At 37.6% G+C, this 18,735-nt stretch overlaps 1 protein-coding gene across 1 annotated transcript in view; it reads right to left on the bottom strand.

Annotated features, from left to right (window-relative positions):
- Positions 1 to 18,735, bottom strand: part of STARD9 (StAR related lipid transfer domain containing 9) — a 94,021-nt gene that overhangs the window by 49,068 nt on the left and 26,218 nt on the right. The window contains exons 4-8 of the mRNA XM_059474891.1: positions 8,121 to 8,237; positions 6,279 to 6,311; positions 6,130 to 6,191; positions 5,556 to 5,668; positions 375 to 444 (exon numbers count right to left, since the gene is read on the bottom strand). Coding sequence (XP_059330874.1) covers positions 375 to 444; positions 5,556 to 5,668; positions 6,130 to 6,191; positions 6,279 to 6,311; positions 8,121 to 8,237 — 395 coding nt within the window. The remainder of the gene's footprint in view (positions 1 to 374; positions 445 to 5,555; positions 5,669 to 6,129; positions 6,192 to 6,278; positions 6,312 to 8,120; positions 8,238 to 18,735) is intronic.

The raw sequence follows: 18,735 nt of genomic DNA, 5'->3' as shown, positions 1-18,735 counted from the left end.
TACAACAAAGGGAGTTGAAAGCTATCCAGTCTAAAGTATCATGAGCAAGTGAAGGGGGAAAACAGATGTCTGTTTACAGCAAAATGTTTTCTTGGCTTGCATTTTTTGTCACTGACAGATGGTGGAATTTTGTGAGCAAGTCAGCACAGGGTCAGTGTTGAAGAAAGATCTTCATGAGTGCTTGTAGCTCTTGCTCTGGACAATATGATGATAGGTAAGGTCTCATGTGTGTCTCATATCACCAGACCACCAAATGTGACATCCTGTCATCACAAAGCACTGCCAACCCAGTCGGTAAAATAAACATCGGTGAAATAAACATACAGAGAAAGAAGAGTTAAATACAGATAGAACTGGTTTGTTATGTAAAATACCTTTTAGCTATTCCTTCTTCTAGAAGTTTTACGACTTGCTTGTAGTCTGTAACTAAATGCTGAGTCAAACCTGCCAAGGATTCAAGAAGAGTTAAATACTTAGCTTTCTCAGAAAGTTTCATTCAGTTCATCCAACAATTTACCCAACATCAGGAGAATAAGAATGTTCTGCTGAGATGGCAGTCTGTTATACAAGTAGTCTCTGGACTAGAGTTAATTTTACAAAAAACCACAACTATTTAATTTTTTAAAAATTATGTAAAAAATTCTAGTTCATCTTTCTGATGCAGTGACATTAGTATAAAAAAAATGCCTCATACCTTCACAGATCAGAACTTTTCCATCTGCACAACAATGGTACTTAAGAAATAGTATAAATCCATAATAAATTTTCAGCTATGTCACTGCTTCTGTTTGGGTACAGATCCTGTAAAAAAGATTTTGGCCATTGCTCAGGATGATGGCTCTGCTCATGCAACTAACTGAACCAGGAACCAACCCCTGTGAATATTCATCACTTCAATAAATAGGCTTTAGCTTGCACTTGGGATCTTCATGCACTTTTCCCCTCAGAGGGCATTTTGAAGGATCTCCCTGAATAACGACATGAATCATCTGGCCTTTTCTTGTCTTCTCCTTTCTGTTTGTTTTCGGTTGGTTTTTACGTGTTTGTTTTTAACTCTGGTTCTATTTTTAAGCGGGGACACGGCGGTAAGGCCCCCTCACGGCGAGCCGGCGGCGCGGAGGGGCGGGCACGGCCCGAGGGGCCCGGCGGGGGGCGGAGCGCGGCTGGGCCGCGGCACGGCGCTCCCGGCAGAGCGGGAATTCCTGCGCACCCGCGGAACCATCCCCAGCGGGCTCGGATTCGCCACAAATACAGCTTAATATGCCTCCAATGTGTCTCCAAGGATTATTTGTCATTAGTACTGCAGTGACTCCTTAAAAAACACCTGAGCTGTGAAGCAAGTCTGTGTCATACCACCGCTAGAAAAGACATGCCTGTGCAGAATGTTTTATCTCACAGATGGAATCCAGGGCAACTCCCTCCCCCTCCACAGATTTAGATTTGTTTTACTACAGACCACAAAAGTGTGGGTGAAGGGAAAGTATTGCAGAAAATATTGATTTATTTGTCTACTGTTAAAATGTAAGTCAAGATTAATATGAAATTCAACCAGACTGAAATAGGTACTTTTGATATTGTTTGAGTCTATCCTTTCATGATAACAGCTTGCTTTATTCTAAATGAAAGTAAAACCTAAGACAAAGAAGAGATTTAACTTTAGTCCTTTAATAATTGATACATATAAAGGGAAAAAAAAAGATTTTTGGATCACCCACACCTATAAAAAACCCATAACTGCAGTGTGCGTGCATGAACAATTGCATGCACAAACAGTATAGGATGATTTTCAAACAAAAGTATTTCTTCTGCTCTCTAGTGTCTCTTTACAACACATTAATTCCAGAAGTCATCATATTTTCCATTGGAGAAAAAGGCCCATTATTTTTCCAGCCTCACTGGGATCTTCAAAGCTCAGAATATGGAAACTATCATACATTGTTTTCCCAGACCCATTTTTAGAGTCTTATTTAACTGAATAAAAATACTGTTATAAAAAAGAGGCATGGAAGAAATTCTTACCTGTCTACATTTCCCTAAGCACTGTAATTGTGAATCTTGCTGAGAGTTTAAAACAATTAGTTTTTTAATAAGGTTAATGAAATATTTTAAATGCTGCTTGAAAAGAAATGATGAAGTGTTCTGTTGGCTGCCAGAAAGAGAAAGGTCATTTTCAAGCCCCATAGAAAGATCAAAACCACTTTCTTGTCTAGAAATCTGCCTTGGAGTAAGAAAGGATCTCCCCCAGAAATCTGTCTCAGAGTAATAAAATAGATTGCATCATTTCCTGATTTAAGAGGGGCTGATTCCTTAACAGTGCAACCATCTGTGAGGGAGAAGTTTGAAACGATTCCAATCCAAAGCACTGAAACACTTTCAGCATTTTAAAGGCTACAATCTCTCCGCCTTTACGTGAAAAAACAATGGGCTGGAAAACATTTAAAATACTTAATGCTCAGAGCTGGGACTTTCTGACTGGACTTGAAAATGGAAAATGCATTGCCCAGGGCATCTAAGTGTCCTTAAAGGGAAAAAGTTTTCTGATTTTCCCCTCTCTCTGTACTCTTCATCCACAGCTAACTGTACTCTGGATGCCATTGACAGCAAACACACAACTAAAACTAATGCACACTGAGGAGTTCCTCCTAAGAGTCGGCAAACCTTAAAATTGCTGATTGCTTGCAAGAAGTACAATGCAAATACAGATGCTAGTCCTTAACTTGTTGGTGTATGGAAAACAATGGAAAATTTCTGAGCTTTGTTGATGCTCACCAATTTAATTTCTTCCATACAGTAAATCGCCTGGAAGTGAAGCACAAATCAAGCTCTCCTAGTAAATTTGCTGATAATTTTCATCTTAGCTGTTGGAAATATTATTCTTGCACTCTGATCCTGGACAGAGAGACTACATATAAAATCATCAAAGTCTGCTTCAGCACATAGAAAACCCTCCTTGCAAAGCTCACCAATTTTTGATTGCAGCAATACATTAGGGCACTTGAGAAGGGAATTTTGTACCAGTGTTGTGAACCTCTTCACAAGAGGCTTTCTTGAATTCAATCTTATTGAAATCAAGCTACCTATACTTCAAACTTGCATTTAAGTTACTGCAGCTTATTTTTGATATGAGCTAATGAATGTAGTTCCACTACATTTTATTAGTCCCTCTCCTCAACAGACACTAGGGCGGTCTCAAGTAAAGCAAACTGTCACAGTTCTCAACTGCATAAACTGCATAGGCAAATTTATTAATATATATTGTATACACATATCTAAAATAAAAGAACTCTGTTGCCACTGACTCATCAGGCTGAAATTACTTCAGGTCACATGGCCTCAAAACAGCATCCAATTGCACCCCATGCTGTCTTCAGCAGAGAAATTATTTCACTTTTCATGCATGTGATCAGTTTTTTTAAAAAACATTAATCACAATTACCATTGAAAATATTTTTTTTTCTTACAGGCATTAATACAATTATTTTTTGAGGCTGTCGTAATATACAGAGAGAGTGAATAATCTAAAATAAATTTACAACTGTAGTCAAAAGCGGCAAATATAATTTAGACTAATATTTTGCCCTTATCTCTTCTCTTAGTTAACAAAATCTAATCAACTGTGAAATTTATTGGCATATTTCAGAACTCTAGCATAAATTTTTTCCAGTCAAAAAAATTTGGAATACAAGAATAAAATCCTTATTCAAAATGGGTAAACAAAAAAGCACAATAGAAACATACAACCAACCCCCCAAATGAACCCCACAACAACAACAAAAGCCACAATAGAATTTAAAAAGAAGTGACAGAATTGGCCTGAAAGATTCCAGATGAAGACAAAACAGTGACCAAAGTCAAGCCAGCCCATTGGCAGAAGTTATAACTTTGTTTTCTTTTAAAACAGGGAAACTCCATTATATGCAGCCAAGGAGTCACTGGAGATATAAGGCCTGAGAAAAGAGATGGAAATTGCCAAGGAAGGAAGCAGTTTAAAGACCCTTTCTTGCGTGCTGAATGAGCAGCTGCTAAAAGAAAATACTTAGTCTTTGGACTCCATCAACAATGAAGTTCTTCAATTACAAGCAGGTAGAAAGAGAATCTTGGAAAGCCCTAAATAAAAGCCAAATGTCTATGAATTTACTTTTCAAAGAATTATGTTTGCCATACTAATGAGACCATCAATTAATCTATTAATTTCCAAGTCTCATTAAAACAGGAGGCTGATGTGCTGGGAAAGCACAGCTGAAACAACCAGAATGTCTGATAGACCCTTGTGTACAGGACCAGGTGAGTTCAACACTTTGCGAGTGCTGATTTCAAATTTTGAGAGCAGGAATTGGTAATAACCATGGCCTGTTAGATGCACTATGACCAATAGAGCAGGTGTGCAAGGAATCAGAGCTGGGCTCCATTCAATCAGGCTCCATCCAATCACACAGTCAGGTCGCTCTATCTATTGTCACATCTTCCCTAAATCTCTGAAGGAAGGATAACCATATGATGAGTAATGGCCATAATAAAGAAAAACAGGGAGAAAAATCAGTCAGGGAGAGCAAGAGAAATCCACTAAACAGAGACAAGGACTCTATTTAGAAGCCAGGACCAATCAGTATTTGCTCTGATGTGACAGGATCCATAACATCCTATGTGATATGCATTTTGTGTACTACCCTAGGTATTACTGCTCACCTGATGGCAAGCCAAGCAGTTGCAGAGGCAGTGATACCAGAGGCTACTCTGGAATTCCACCCACTGGATATAAGGCATGAAGAAAAGGAAATGTATGCATTTACTTTCTAAACAAACCCCCAGCTTGGAAAACACTCTTCCTTCTGATGTCCACTGTAAATCTTTGTATGATTTTGCACTGGTTTTGAGATGTGATTTTTGTCAGCTGTTGGTCAGATACACGGAAATGTAGCTGGCAAACTTTATACCAGGATCAAATCAATTCATGAAATACCAAAGGCCAAACTGCAATTTAAAGCTGTATGAGACCTTGAGGTAAAAGCATCAATCAAAACTGAAAATAAAATGGAAGTAGAAAAAAAAAATAGAGAGAAGGCAAGAACTAAAGTCAGACAACTGAAAAAGCTGACAATTGAAAATCAAGCTTATTAGGTTTTCACTTGGGTGAGATTTTCATGGCTTCTCACGGCCTGCCCTGCAACATCAAACAGTTAAATTTATCTACTTTTTTTTTTTTTCAATGTATATTCTGCTGCCAAGGTATGAAACAGGTCTGAAGGGACCTTAGGCTGGCCTGGAGAACACATTTAGAGCTAATGTTGGTGGACTTCTTGGTTAAGTTAATATTTCTTTAAAATAAAAGGAAGAAAAATAATACGACTGGAAAGGCAGACAGTGCAGGGTATCCAACCAGTAGGATAACAGAGGCAAAGCTTTCAGTGATCATACAACAAGAAAAACATTTGAGAAAAGTAACCCTTGAAGGGCAGAGGCAATTATGACCACTGTAGGAATACATGCAAAGACACAAACACGCCTAGGACACGTCCACCTGCAGTTGTGCTGCTGACTGAGAAGGCCACTCTCACCTTGGACATATGGTCCTGTTTCAGGGTGCTCTCGAACTCGAAGGGTGTAAGGCTTCTTTTGGTCTGACTGCTTTAACAAGTCTCGGACACGCTCATTATAGATTTCAAGAAAACTGAAAAGAAAAAGGAAAGCTAAATTCACTCAGCTCAAAACAAAACAAAAGGAGCAACTGTATATTTAGACCATGTAACTGACTCTTACATAGATTTTTTGCACTGGTGGGCTCAAATCCCCAGATTTCCAAATACAATGCTTTATAAGGTCCAAGGGAATGATGAATAAGACCAGAATGTAGGATTATGGCTCAATTTAGGAGTTAAACAGAGCAAGTAAATTTTCACTGCATTCCTATTTCAGCTGTTTATACAAAAGTGAACAGACAACATCCAAAGAACAATACTTAGATGGAAAACTAAACCAAATACTTCCTCGTCATTCCTCTGTGTTTTCCCCCTCATTCCAAAACTAATATAATCTAAGAAAACAGAAACAAAATAGTCTTTACTTTGTTCAGTCACAAGAGTATGCTGTTAAAAGCCTTCATATTGTTGTCCAAAACAGTAACACACTTACCTGACCTTTACCCTGCATGATGCCATTTGGTCTGAGTAATCATCCTTCCTAGAAAAGAGGCCCTTCACAAATGAGAAGTTTATGTCAATTTAAAATACATTAAGAAAATCTTACTGCTTAAACAAATTCAAATGAAGAAAAAAAAATACCTCACATATACGAGGTGTCAGCCCAATGGATGCCTTCAAATAATAAACAGAAAAAAATTTAAATAATATATTTCCTAACACTCATGCAAAATCTATTTTTTAACAAAAGCCAAGTTTTAAGAAAAGGACAGAATCATAGTGCAGTAATGACTATGGTGGATTACAACACAAACAGCCATGCAACGTAGTTCAGAACATCATCACTAATTATACCAAAAGTAATTTTAGAGCAATGTACACAGCATTGATGAGAAGTTTAGGGGCTTGGGTTAAATCCAAAAGCTGTTTGATGTAATGATATTGGACATGTCTATGTCAGAGGTGTTGCAGACGAGATGAAGCCAGGCAGGCCAACACTGAAGCTAGCTAGATTGCTCATTAATATTTTTGGGTTTTCCTTATCCTGGTTTTATTTCTTCATGCCATGGCATCACTGAGGAGCCTTAGAACATCTTTATATTCTAGATTTATAAATCTTGTGTCTCAGAGAGAACAGGATATGGAGCTGCTAACAACACCCAGACTAGGTGATGTAAATTTTGCCCAGTCTACACAGCACTGAGGTAACAGTGTGGTTTTGTGTGATGAACTCTCCTTATGATATGATTGCTCACACTTTAGCAGTGCCTGCACACCCTGGGAAAGACACCAGGGCTTAGGTGGATTCTGCTTGCTGAATGGCATGAAAGGTTTTTTTGAAAGCCTTGAAAGAAGGCACACTTGAAACTGTGTTCTTTGAAAGAAGAAAGTCCAGGTTCACCAAGCGGACCACTATGGACAAAGTTCTGTTTACACCAAACACTGGAACATTGTTTCACAGTGAATACTTGTCATTAGAGAACAGCCCAAAGCAGTATTGCATTGGAGAAAGAAATTAGTTTTAAAGCAAGAAATCTCTTAGAAGCACAAGATCCAGAAATTTCCTTGAAAAAATCTGGTAATAATGTAACTAAATCCTATTGCTGATGTCTATTGAGAAAATTAAATTTTAAAAATCCAAACTCTCATCAAAAGAACAAACTATGTTAGAACAGGCCTCCTATCTTTAAAATTTAAACACATTTTGCCCTTACTTCACCTTAAAATTTGATTCCCATGGATGTAGAAAATACTGGTCCACTTATGCAAACTATTATTTTTTTTTTCTTTTTAGCAGTATGTTTGACCAACAGCTAAGAATATTCATGAATAAAAATCAAACTGCCTTCTGTTGTGACAAAACACAGGAAATCATCAACTGGCTCCATCAATCTGAGTAGCAAGATTAAAACGCACTTTAGGTGGTGCCTGGTAGACAAACTCAGAATGTAACAGCTTCTGTAAATTCCATTCAAATGAGTGTCAAAACTGGAAGTGAAGTATTACTTTCCACAGGTCAATATTACAAGTAATAATCAAGCCTGTTACAAAACCATTACCGTGAATTGTATCTAATTTTATTTGTGAAAGCAATTTAATCTCAGCATAGGCCAGTTTGCCAAAATATCACATGGAAATGAATACTTTGTATTATCTCGGGTTACCGTTTCTAAAATCCAGAACTATTCCTAAGTATTGAGATGATTTTTTTTGTCATCTAACTCTGTGACAAGATTCATATGTAGTAAGAAGAAGATTATCAAGTAATAAAAATTTAAACTACACCACACTTTCTAATATTTTTACCTGATACTCTATTTTTTACCTAAATACAAAGGCTCATATTTCAAAAGTTTAAAACCGGATAAAACATGTGTAAGCATTCTGCTCATCAAGCGCCACAACCACTGTTTAAAATGAAGCAATGTTTCTGCTAGACATCCTGCCCTCAACCCCAAGTTTAAAATGAATGGTATAACTCACAGGTGTTCCCATCATTGTGTAAGTTTTTCCTGAACCTGTCTGTCCATATGCCAAGAGGCAGATGTTGTATCCTCTAAAAGCACCAGACAACACAGAAGTGCCAAGGTCCTGGAACACCTGAAAAGACCAAGAGAAATGAAACAGTGCATGAACAATTTGTCTCCCTGCAAACAGTCTTCATTAATTGCAGATCTTGCCCCTTTAATAACTCCATGGGAACAAGAATCTTCACACATTTGTCTTTCTATGTTATCAGACTCAATGTTGCATGTCCAGCATCCACTTGTTAGATCATCCTTAAGACACTGGTATGCCAAGCACACTGCTGACAAGGAGCAATAGTGTTTAAGTGCTTCCCTCTCTGCTATCTCTTATTTTATATTCAGACTATGTGAATTCTTGAGGATCTTTCCGACCCTGAGCATTTACAGTTGTCATCACAAATGTGACTGAAAGACATGATCAAGGTTCTTTTATGCAATTAGATAAACTCAGCATCAGAATTACAGAACAGAAGTAAAGCAAAGTCAAACCTGCATGCAGATTTCAGCCAAGAAATAATTCTACCTGGCCCATTTGGTCAGTAAGTGACACCACCAGAGGTCACACGCTTTTATCTTCTCTTCCCACCAAACACACAGTGATGTGTCTTTTTCTGCTCATTGTATTACAGAGTCAGGACCTGTTACCACCAAATCCTTGCCAGCCTCTCAGGACTTCCAAAGCTTGCACTGGTCCTGCTGTTGCTGCTGAAGTTGGGCCAACACTGCCAAACTCCCCATACAGGAAGTTCTGACCAGTTTGTCCTCCTACTTTCCCTGCTACTTTTTTTTTTTTCTTGTTTTTGATCCTCAGGTGACTCACATTGTGATCACGTTCTCAGGACAGCAAAGCCTTGCCCTAGACCAGCTGATAGGACCTCTAGTAAGGTTTGCCAGGAAGTGCACTGTGGATCAAAAGGTTCCAGCAGGCAGGCTGCCAACCCCTCTGCACACTTTGGCCTTGAAAAAGAGATGTTACAAGCATTAATGGTTTTGCTGTTAACATAGAAAGGTGGTTAGTATCTATTGAGAGATATATAGGGTTTCAGTGTTTCATGCTGTGAAATCTCATCCACTGCCAAGTAATTTGCTTCTCCAATGGACAGATAAATGCACTAAAACCGATACAAAAATCAACAGAAAAAAAATCATAGATATCACTACTTTACCTAAACTATCCAGAAAGCAGATTGAAAATCCTCTCCTGAGACTTCAGTTCTCAGACCATATTTAAACTCAAACTAGATCATATTTAAACTCAAACAAGATGCTAATTTCCAGCTGAAGAATCAATAACATTCTTATTTGGCAAAATTTGACTACCCCTGCTTGCATTTGTAAAGGTATGTGGCATGTCAGAGCATCTGCTTCACTAGGATTATCAGCTCCAGAAACTTTTCCATTCAAAGCATACAGAGAAAGCCATGAACAAAACACAGGGATACAAATGTTGTAGACAAAGGATTAAAACAATACAGAGACAAACTCTCCAGTTGCTACTGGAGGCCATTAAGAAAATTAAGCAGAGCTTTGGAGGGGGCCAACCTGGACTTCACAGCCAGCAATCTGGAGGGAAAAAAAATAAACAGGAGAATTTGGGATATTTGAGTGGCATCTACAGGGCTGTGTAAAACTCACCAAGGAATGTTTAAGGTGAGGAATATTAAGGTTAGGAATATTAATTAGCAGTAGATTCTAAGCTGATGGTCAAGGAATTCAGAGCAGGGATGCTTCTGAACACACACACATTTTCTTGTGGGCAGCAAATTGGGCTATCAGGCAAGTACGAGCCCTGCAGAGAGCCTAAAAGGGCTCAGGGTCCAGGGAAAGCTATTCTCATGTCAATTCTCCAGTGAACACTGAACTTTCCCTCGGTAGAAGCGCCACTAGGATCTCTTCTCTACCTGGTTAGCACATAAAACTTGCAGGACATCTCTAAGATAGGACACTCGAGTTCAAAGGACAAAGTCCCTCCTATGTGAGCACCTCAAAGAAATCAGTAGCTGGGAATGTGAATATAAGGGGCAGGAGGAAAGAATCTGATCTAAGCTGAAGATGGCAAGAGCTAGTTCTGAAGATTGACAGAGGATTGACGTCAAGCAGCATAAAGGACTAAGAAATTACAGGATGAATTACCTTGAGGTAAGGGGAGCAAGGCAATACTGTGCGCATTTCAGAGTATCAACATTGAATAAATTCAGGAATTTTGCATGGCTCTTTGTACTAAAAGCAGCTGGACTCCATATCAATTCAGAAACCACACTTCACATGGTAGAACCTCTTACAACAGGGATAAATGCAGCCTAGAGAAGTATCTTGATTCTGTGATAGTCTCCTCATTAAGTGCTGTCCTACTTTCTGAAGGTTCACAATGGATCTTTGAGGGTTAGTAACTGATCTAAGTATAATAAAATGAAATCTTCTCAGGTGGCTATCTTTCAGGATAGCAACACTAATCAATGCCATCTGGACAATGAAGCTAGTGTTTTAGAACAACAGCATTTTATTTCTTACTCTGTTTTGTATGATGTTGTGCAACTCATTCAACATTTTCATGGTTCAGTTTTCCTATAGATAAAGTAGGAATAATGCTGTCCATTAGTAGAAAATTGTGGAATGTTCTCACTAGTGTTCATAACACTCCTTGAGATTCTAGAACATCCATGGCAACTGTGCAAACTATTGGGCATGCCCACTCTGCAGGAGTACCTTGGATACTCTGAAAGAAGAGCCTCTAACTCCACAGCCTCAGATCAAGCTGTTACATTTACTCTGTATTAAACGCAAATGGTTACTCAGATGCTTTAATTCAAATGTGTTTCAAATCAGACCTTTCTTAATTAGGCCTTGAGAGAAGACATCTAGTACAAGCAAAACTGGATATTCTAAAAACAGTGACATAACCCTAGGATGGTGACGCATCATAATTTCAAAAAAATTATTTGCTGAACTTCTAGTAAAAGCTGATTTGTACTGTTTTTGTTTTTTTCTAGTAAATTACTCTCTCTCCTTCTGTGAGGATAAATTACAACTAATTTAATTGAATAAAGCCTCAATTTATTTAGAAAAGCCTCTTTGTTTTGGTGTACTGCAGAAAAAATGGAGAAGTGAAGCACAGCAATGAATTTATTACTTCATTACATATAAAAAGGGAGGAGAGTAATTGAAATCAAAGCTTTTTCTAATATCAGAGGCATTAGTCCAAATACCCATCAGCAATAACAGCTGCAGTTTATACAAAAAAATCCTCTAATTAATTTCTGGGCATATATACTAACATATTTCATGATACAATAGATTGAATCACAGATTTTGCTGATCATGAGGTAGGGATGGCAGGGAAAAGAAGAATTTTCTGGGAGCCTTCCAAGTCTGACATTTGAAATGAAACTGCAGGAAGATGAGGCTTTTCAAGGAACATGAGTTGGATATGGTTTCCTGCAGAGAGTACACTCAGCTGGCTGAGACAGCTCTGTCTTCCCTGCATGGCTGCTCTGCGTGACTGGCACTGCTCACTTTGTTCCAGGCAAGAACGAGCCCTTCAACAAAGCCCCGACTGCCCTTGCATGTCTGCTCCCTGCACTTGCCCAGCTGTATGTGGTCCATATCCCGTGGTGATCCGTGAAGTATTCTACAGTTTATCACTTGTCAACAGTCCTAACAGTGGAAAAAACCCCTGTCTTTCTGAAAAAGTTAAGAGAAGGTATTAAGAAAAGTCTTGAATTTTCACCGTTGAGTTAATCCTATTTAAAACTGAAGACTAAAAAGACTGACTATTTATTTCTTTTGAAATAGAAATGTATTAGAGGTTAAATGAATGTGCCACTCTGCAAAAAATCTCTGAAATTGTTTTGGAAAACAAAAGTTATGAAGTATAAACTGAATTCAGCATGGACAACAAAGTAAATCCACTCCAAAAACCTGCAGTTTATATCAGGTCACTCCTGATAAGAACATCGACTCAATTAAAACTAAGTAAAAATTGGTGGAACAAACTGCGATATGGTTTTGGGTTGCTTCTTCAAGAATGCCTCAGTATTTTAACATTTCCACAAAGTCCATTTTTAAAATTATATATGAGGACTATAAATTGGAAATGCACCTTGTCTTACCAAAAGATTAGAAAATTGAAGGAGTCTGGGAGATTGAAAGAAGGATACCACCTGTCCTAAGAAACAGTGACGACCAAGTGACAAAAGACATTTCTTCTCCACTTTGCATGAACTTTTATAAAGTGAGTTTCATAATACTAAAGTAGTAAAACTCTTCCTTTTTAGAAATTGCAAACATGTTTTACAATTAGATTTGTGAGTAATAAGCATAACAATATTTTTCACTACCAGGAGATTTATAAGAGCAATAATCTGTTCTGATTCTTTCCCATTCGGACAGCAGAATCAGAAATCTTCTCTCAGCTCTCCTTTGCTTGCTTAAGTGCCAGAATTTATAATGGGTTTTTTGTGTCTTTCTTAAATAATGAATTTTCAAGACACTGAAAAATACCTTATTTATTAGCCTAAGATTGTATCACAATTTATCACACTAGACCTACATGTCTGTCTATAAGTTTGCATTAGCAGACAGATGACTATTTTTTTCTGAAATATACTTTTTTCTACTGCTAAGAAGTAAAATATGGCATGGAGTTACTCAACAAAAGTGAAAGAGTTTTCAGATTTCTTTTATTAACAGTAATGATTTGGGACTTTAGTTTACACTGAATTTTTTCTCAGATATTAAAAGTGTAAAGCCTTTTGTTTTCAAATTCTTCTTTTTAAAAAGGCCTATTTATTTTTGAAAAAAAAGTTTAAGCATGTTCTATTTCTCCCAACTGCTTGTGTATATAATAAAGACTTTTCTTCTTTTATATTCTTTGACTCCTTAGTTATTATCAAACCAACGGCCTGTGGATAATCCCTTCAGTCTATAACCTCTCTGTGACACACACTAAGACAGCCACAAGTGTGTTGACTGTCAGTTTTTCTTTTGTTCTTCCAAAAGGTTGGAGACAAACTGTTCTCTAATGCATGAGGCTCAAACTAATGCTACTGACTTTGTAACACAAGGCTCAGTTAAAGTCAGTACCTTTGACTTTTCTTTGAATTAGAATGCATTGAATAGATACACACCTAGCACAGCTGATGACAACAAATAGATATTTTACATTGTAAGTGGAAGAGGCTCTCTATTATATGAGAGTATTCCTCTTAGACTAATAAATGCTTTAATTTTGAAGATAATGGGGTCATTCTATCAGAAATGGGGTCATTCTATCAGAAATTAAGGTTTGGCAATATAAATTTCCTGAGCATAAAGCTTTTCTTTCTCATTCCAACCAGAACCTGGATTGCAAGCAGAAAAAAAAAAAAATTAAATCAATAGTTTTAAATGACAGTAAATTGACTGTTATGCTTTGGGGTTTAATAATTTGGGAAATTGAATTTTTGTCCAAATCACTCAAGCCAAGTCTCAGAGTCACATAAAAAAAAAATCCAGTAAACTTTCAGGTACAGCATGTAATGCCAAGTTTGCAAATGTAAGGGATCAATATTGATAAATAAGCATTTTCTGGCACTCAGGGCTTTTTTCCCCTAAGTAACTTCTGGAAAATAAGACTTGCATTTTGCTTTGAGAACAATGAACAAACAAGGACCAACTTTGACTGAAGCAGAGGAAAGGGGAGGAGAAAGCAGAAGGAGGAAGCTACAACTTTTAGGAGCAACAAGTTAATAGAATAGTTTATTGAGTCTTATTTGGACAGCATGTATTTTCTTATTTGCCAGTGTCTGAAATGGTCAATGTGTGATAGTAACATTAGGACATGAAACCCAACTTGGAAATCTCAGAAATTTCAAGAGAGTTTATTTGATAAAGGCAAAAAAAGGAATATAAAAGGATTTCGGAATAAATAAAATTGCTACTTATTACTGGCATAGCCCACAAGTATCAACATTGACAACTCACCACAAGCAATCCAGTTTTACTGAAAAACATTAGGCTAAAGTTAGAATACTAAAATAAATTCCCACAGCTAATAACCAGGACCAATATAAAAAAAAATTATCTTCTTTCACAGCACAATTTTAAAATTTCCTTTAAAACACCCCAGTTTAATGAAAGTGGAAAAGACTCAACTGAAGCAAGACACACAGCCAAAAGCTACTTTTGGCCATAGAACCAACAAGTGATTTTACAAAGGTTGAAAAAACTCAACAGCCTGGTTTCCATTAAAGATTTGCCATGCAAGCAAGATAACAGAAAACCTGGCATCAGTAGATAGAAAGCTTCAGAGTATCAATATAACTGCAGCAGACACAGCTACAAAGTGAATTAAGTATTAAAGAGGTGCTCTTATTTACTACACTCACAAAATCCCACTCAGCCAATATGTCAGGGCAGTTTGAGTAACTGTATGAAGTCTGAGAGGCTCAGTCCTGCAGTATCTGTTTGCCACAGTCTCTAGTATGAATTACAGACATGCTGTATCTCATATTTTGTGTGTTTTCCTTCCAGAGTCTTGCTCACCTCAAGCTGTTGCTGTTGGGGTTACAACTAAATCATGTTTAGTTAAATTGCTGCTACATCTCAAATGTAGCTGCCAAGACTCAGATTTAAGGTGAAAAAATATTTCATTAAATAGAATTATACAGGACTAAGCAATTCCCGCCAAAATAATGAAAGCCTTTGTCCCACAATCTTTACAAAATCCTCAAGATTAATTAAAATAAAAAGGCAGAAAGAGAACGCAAGAAAGGAATATGTAAAAACAAATCTAGGAGGTTGTTGCAATAATGCAAGGCTTTTTCTGCACGTGTTTTGTCTTAACAAATATTACACAAATGTCAGCCGAAGGGCTTTCTGTACACGGGCAGGGAAGGCACAAGCACAGGGAAGCACATTATGCTGATCAGTTGCACAGAACCCTCCACTGTGACATTTGGATTACTTCAGCAACATTACTCATTGCTTTGAATGGGACAGAGCGGAAGGGGGGAAGGATCGCTCGGTTAGTTTGGGAACGCTTTTTCTCTCATAACAAGAGGCCAGAGCTTCACAACCAGGATTATTTCTTTTCCTTCTCTCTGCCCTGCCTTTTCAGTTCCTTTTTCCCAGTCCGACCGGAAGCAGGGCTGTGAAAGGGACGGCTTCTCTCCAGCTCAAGCAGCTTGGCCCCTGGCAGAGGCGTTCGCAGCAGAACCTAAGAGACAGTTCTGCTCTTGGCTCTGCCAACAGGCTTCCTGTGTGTCCCGAAATCCCTTTGTGCTTTAATTCTCCCTGTGAGACACAACAATGGTCTCTTTGTTCTTCTTATCAGGTGTAATTTTCTTTCCAGTGGAAAAACTGTCTGCTCTGTGTTGTCATGTACAGACACACACTAAATTTAACAGCATGAAAGTTCAAGCTTAAGGTATTTAGGGGAAGCCATAGAATAAAAACACTAGGGAAAGACACAGAGAACATTTGACAAATCTATTGTTTTTCTGGGGGGAGCAGGAGGGAGAATATTGGATTCTGATTAGGATGAGTGGTAGCTTTACATTCCTGCCATTTTATTGCTGAATAAAATAAAATTCAGCAATAAGCACCATGAATAGGGTGCATTCATGAAAACACATCTTATTCACTCATTAAAAAAAAAACCTCACCTTTTGAAAAAAGGAAAAAATCTCTGCTTACCACATCAGCCCAATTTATAAATTGTGTGTGTGTATTCTCATCTACCTGTACAAAAGGATATACCACTCATCTCTTTTCCTTTCCAACAGGGATTCTTATTGTGTTATCACTGATTTATAGAAGAGGAATTTTAATGTAATAGCCACATAATCCAAACTCTACAGCATTTGACACTGCATCAATATTGATTTAGCTTAGCCCAGCTATATTTGTCATAATAAAGCTTTCTACACTGAAAAACACCAGACAATTTTTGGCTTTATTAATGAATACTTTAAGATTAACACATAGCATTTTGTAGTTTTGGGGTCTTTAAAATAGATTAAAACTTCCATAAACATCCTTAGGGAGAGGAAGAAGATTGGAAATAAATTTCTAGCTACGCACAACTTGCAACAGTTTCTACAAACCACTTAATGAGTAGATGAGAAATGAAGTGGGTTCATTTCTCTGTCCCAAGAACCTGAGACTACAGGTTTGAGTGCTGGGTTGGATATTAGAGGTAGAGATTTAATTTCTGTGCTGTGCATCTTCCACAGCAGAACAGTAACACTGGGACTCAGACCAGTGCCAGCAATACCCCAGGAAGAAAAATTTTTCCTGAGTGAGTTCTGGACCAGACCATTCAATAATGGAACCGCGAGGGAAGGTAAAATCTTCAGCTTTTCAAAAGGTCTAGCAAAGGTTAATGTCACAGCTGGGAGAAGCAACACAATATTATCTACAGTTACACCTGTTTTACTCCATGGCCAGATGTTTTAGACATCTCATTCCCCTGCCCCTGATATTACTTCATGCCAGAAAAATAATGTAAGCTGTCACTTTAAATGTTGTGATACCATTGTTATCTGTGCCTGAATGACCACTGAAAAGAAATAAGGATTAAAAAAAAATTGAGCAGTTAATTTTATTGATACTCTTAAAATAAGCAAAATAAATACTGTGAGAGTTAAGTGGTTTTTTTATACTGAATGATACCCCTCTTACAATGAAGACAGCAAGGAATAAATGATGGATTATAATGAAGTTATAAATATCCTGCATTTTCTCCCACTGCCTCTAGCTCTTGGCTAAGATCCCAGGTCATTAGTGGATGTCTGTGATTCCATGTGAAAGGAAAGTAAAGAAAAACAACATGAAATTACCAATTTTTTTTGTACAAGACAGCAGAGATAAATACCCATCTGTGTCTCTAAAAATAACTGCCCCTTAATTTTGTGAGAAGACTGAGGATGCAGATGGAAAAAATATTGTTCCTTGACTTTATTACCAGGAGGTAGAAGGAAAAGGTAGTGATTTAATTTTTTCAGTAATTCAGTAAGGGCTAACAACTGTTTGAAATACTTAGACAACAGCACAATGACACTATCAAGACAGATTTCTGCTTTTTTTTCCCTTCAGCTGGGAATGGGTACTCTCTTTTCATATGTCATCTAACTCAATTTGATATTTTTGCTATTAGATCACTAACTCTTAAAATTACAGTACTGGAAAACAATTCTTAAGCCTATAAAATGCACTTTCCAAGCCTATAAAATGTACTTTCCTAGTCATCATCTCTATTTTTAACTTTCATGCAAGAGACCAAAAGAAAGTAAAAATTATACAAAAGAGATGACAAGACATTGGAAATAGTTATTTTTACCAATAATTCTTTTAAAATGCCAGCAGAAATTCTACAAGGCATATTCTGTTTATAAAACTATCAGCAATGGATGCATTTCAACGGTACTCAAACCCAATATGCTTCACATCATGCTTCTAGAACTAAATTTTCTGCATTTGGCATTATTTAATCTGGGGTAACCTTGCAAGTGCTCATGGAACTCACTGGTGCTTGTTCTTAACTTCACCTCAGGTTTCAGTTTTTCACAATTGCAATGATGAGACTGTTGGAACAAACCTATAAGCTGAATCTACACTACAACATAGACATTTGTAAATTGTGTTGTTAAACAAGATGTAGCAGTATATTTTGTTAATAAAGCAATGCTAATTATCTATTAAAAAAATTATGCTGTTACTGCACAAACTAGAAGCATTGGCACTTTACTGCAACAGTTTCTTGTTTAAAAGAAATCATGCCTCCATAACTAGGGAGATGAGAAGGATGCTTGTTACAAAACACAGCAGTTGTCTCTACTTCTATTTCACAGGAAGAAAAAAAACCCTCCTAGTTTCAGGCAACAGACTTAGGACTACATCTGTTTTAATCACTAGAGACATTTTTATTTCTGTTGCTTGCTTACTTAAAATAAAGACATAAAATGGACAGTTCTTAGAATATTTGCCAGGCTTACAGGTGTGTAGGGGGATAGAATATAAGTAAATAAAGATAGTATAGACAGTAATCTTACCTGCTAAGGAGTTGCAGCTGGGGTAATTATTAAAGATTGGGAGCAGGCCACAGCTGTAGCCAATAAGAAGAAGAGTGTTATAAAAGAGTGGATTTGTTGGTTGGGGGGAACTGGAGTCAGCTGGCTGTTGTGAGAAGAAGGAAGAGTCAGTGCTTAGAGGAGCTGCCTATGAGAAACATCAGGGAGGCATGAAACTCTTGCACTAAGGAGACAACAGTGAAACCTTTGCAATGTAATGACAACACAGGTGCACTATAAATTGGGTAGAAAACTGGCAGGATGGCTAGCCCAAGAGAGTGGTGGTCAATGGAGTTACATCCAGCAGGGTTTTCCAGGGCTCAGTACTGGGGCCAGTCCTCTTTAATATCTTCAATGACCTGGATGAGGGGACTGAGTGCACACTCAGCCAGTTCACAGATGATGCTGATTTGGGTGGGAGTGTTGGTCTGCTGGAGGGCAGGAAGGCTCTGCACAGGGATCTGGACACGCTGGATCAATAGACTGGGCCAATCATACGAGGTTCAACAGAGTGAATTTCCA

The sequence above is a fragment of the Ammospiza nelsoni genome, chromosome 6 (genome assembly GCF_027579445.1).
Source record: "Ammospiza nelsoni isolate bAmmNel1 chromosome 6, bAmmNel1.pri, whole genome shotgun sequence".
Taxonomy (NCBI): domain Eukaryota; kingdom Metazoa; phylum Chordata; class Aves; order Passeriformes; family Passerellidae; genus Ammospiza; species Ammospiza nelsoni.
This window is presented reverse-complemented; position numbering and strand designations above follow the sequence as displayed.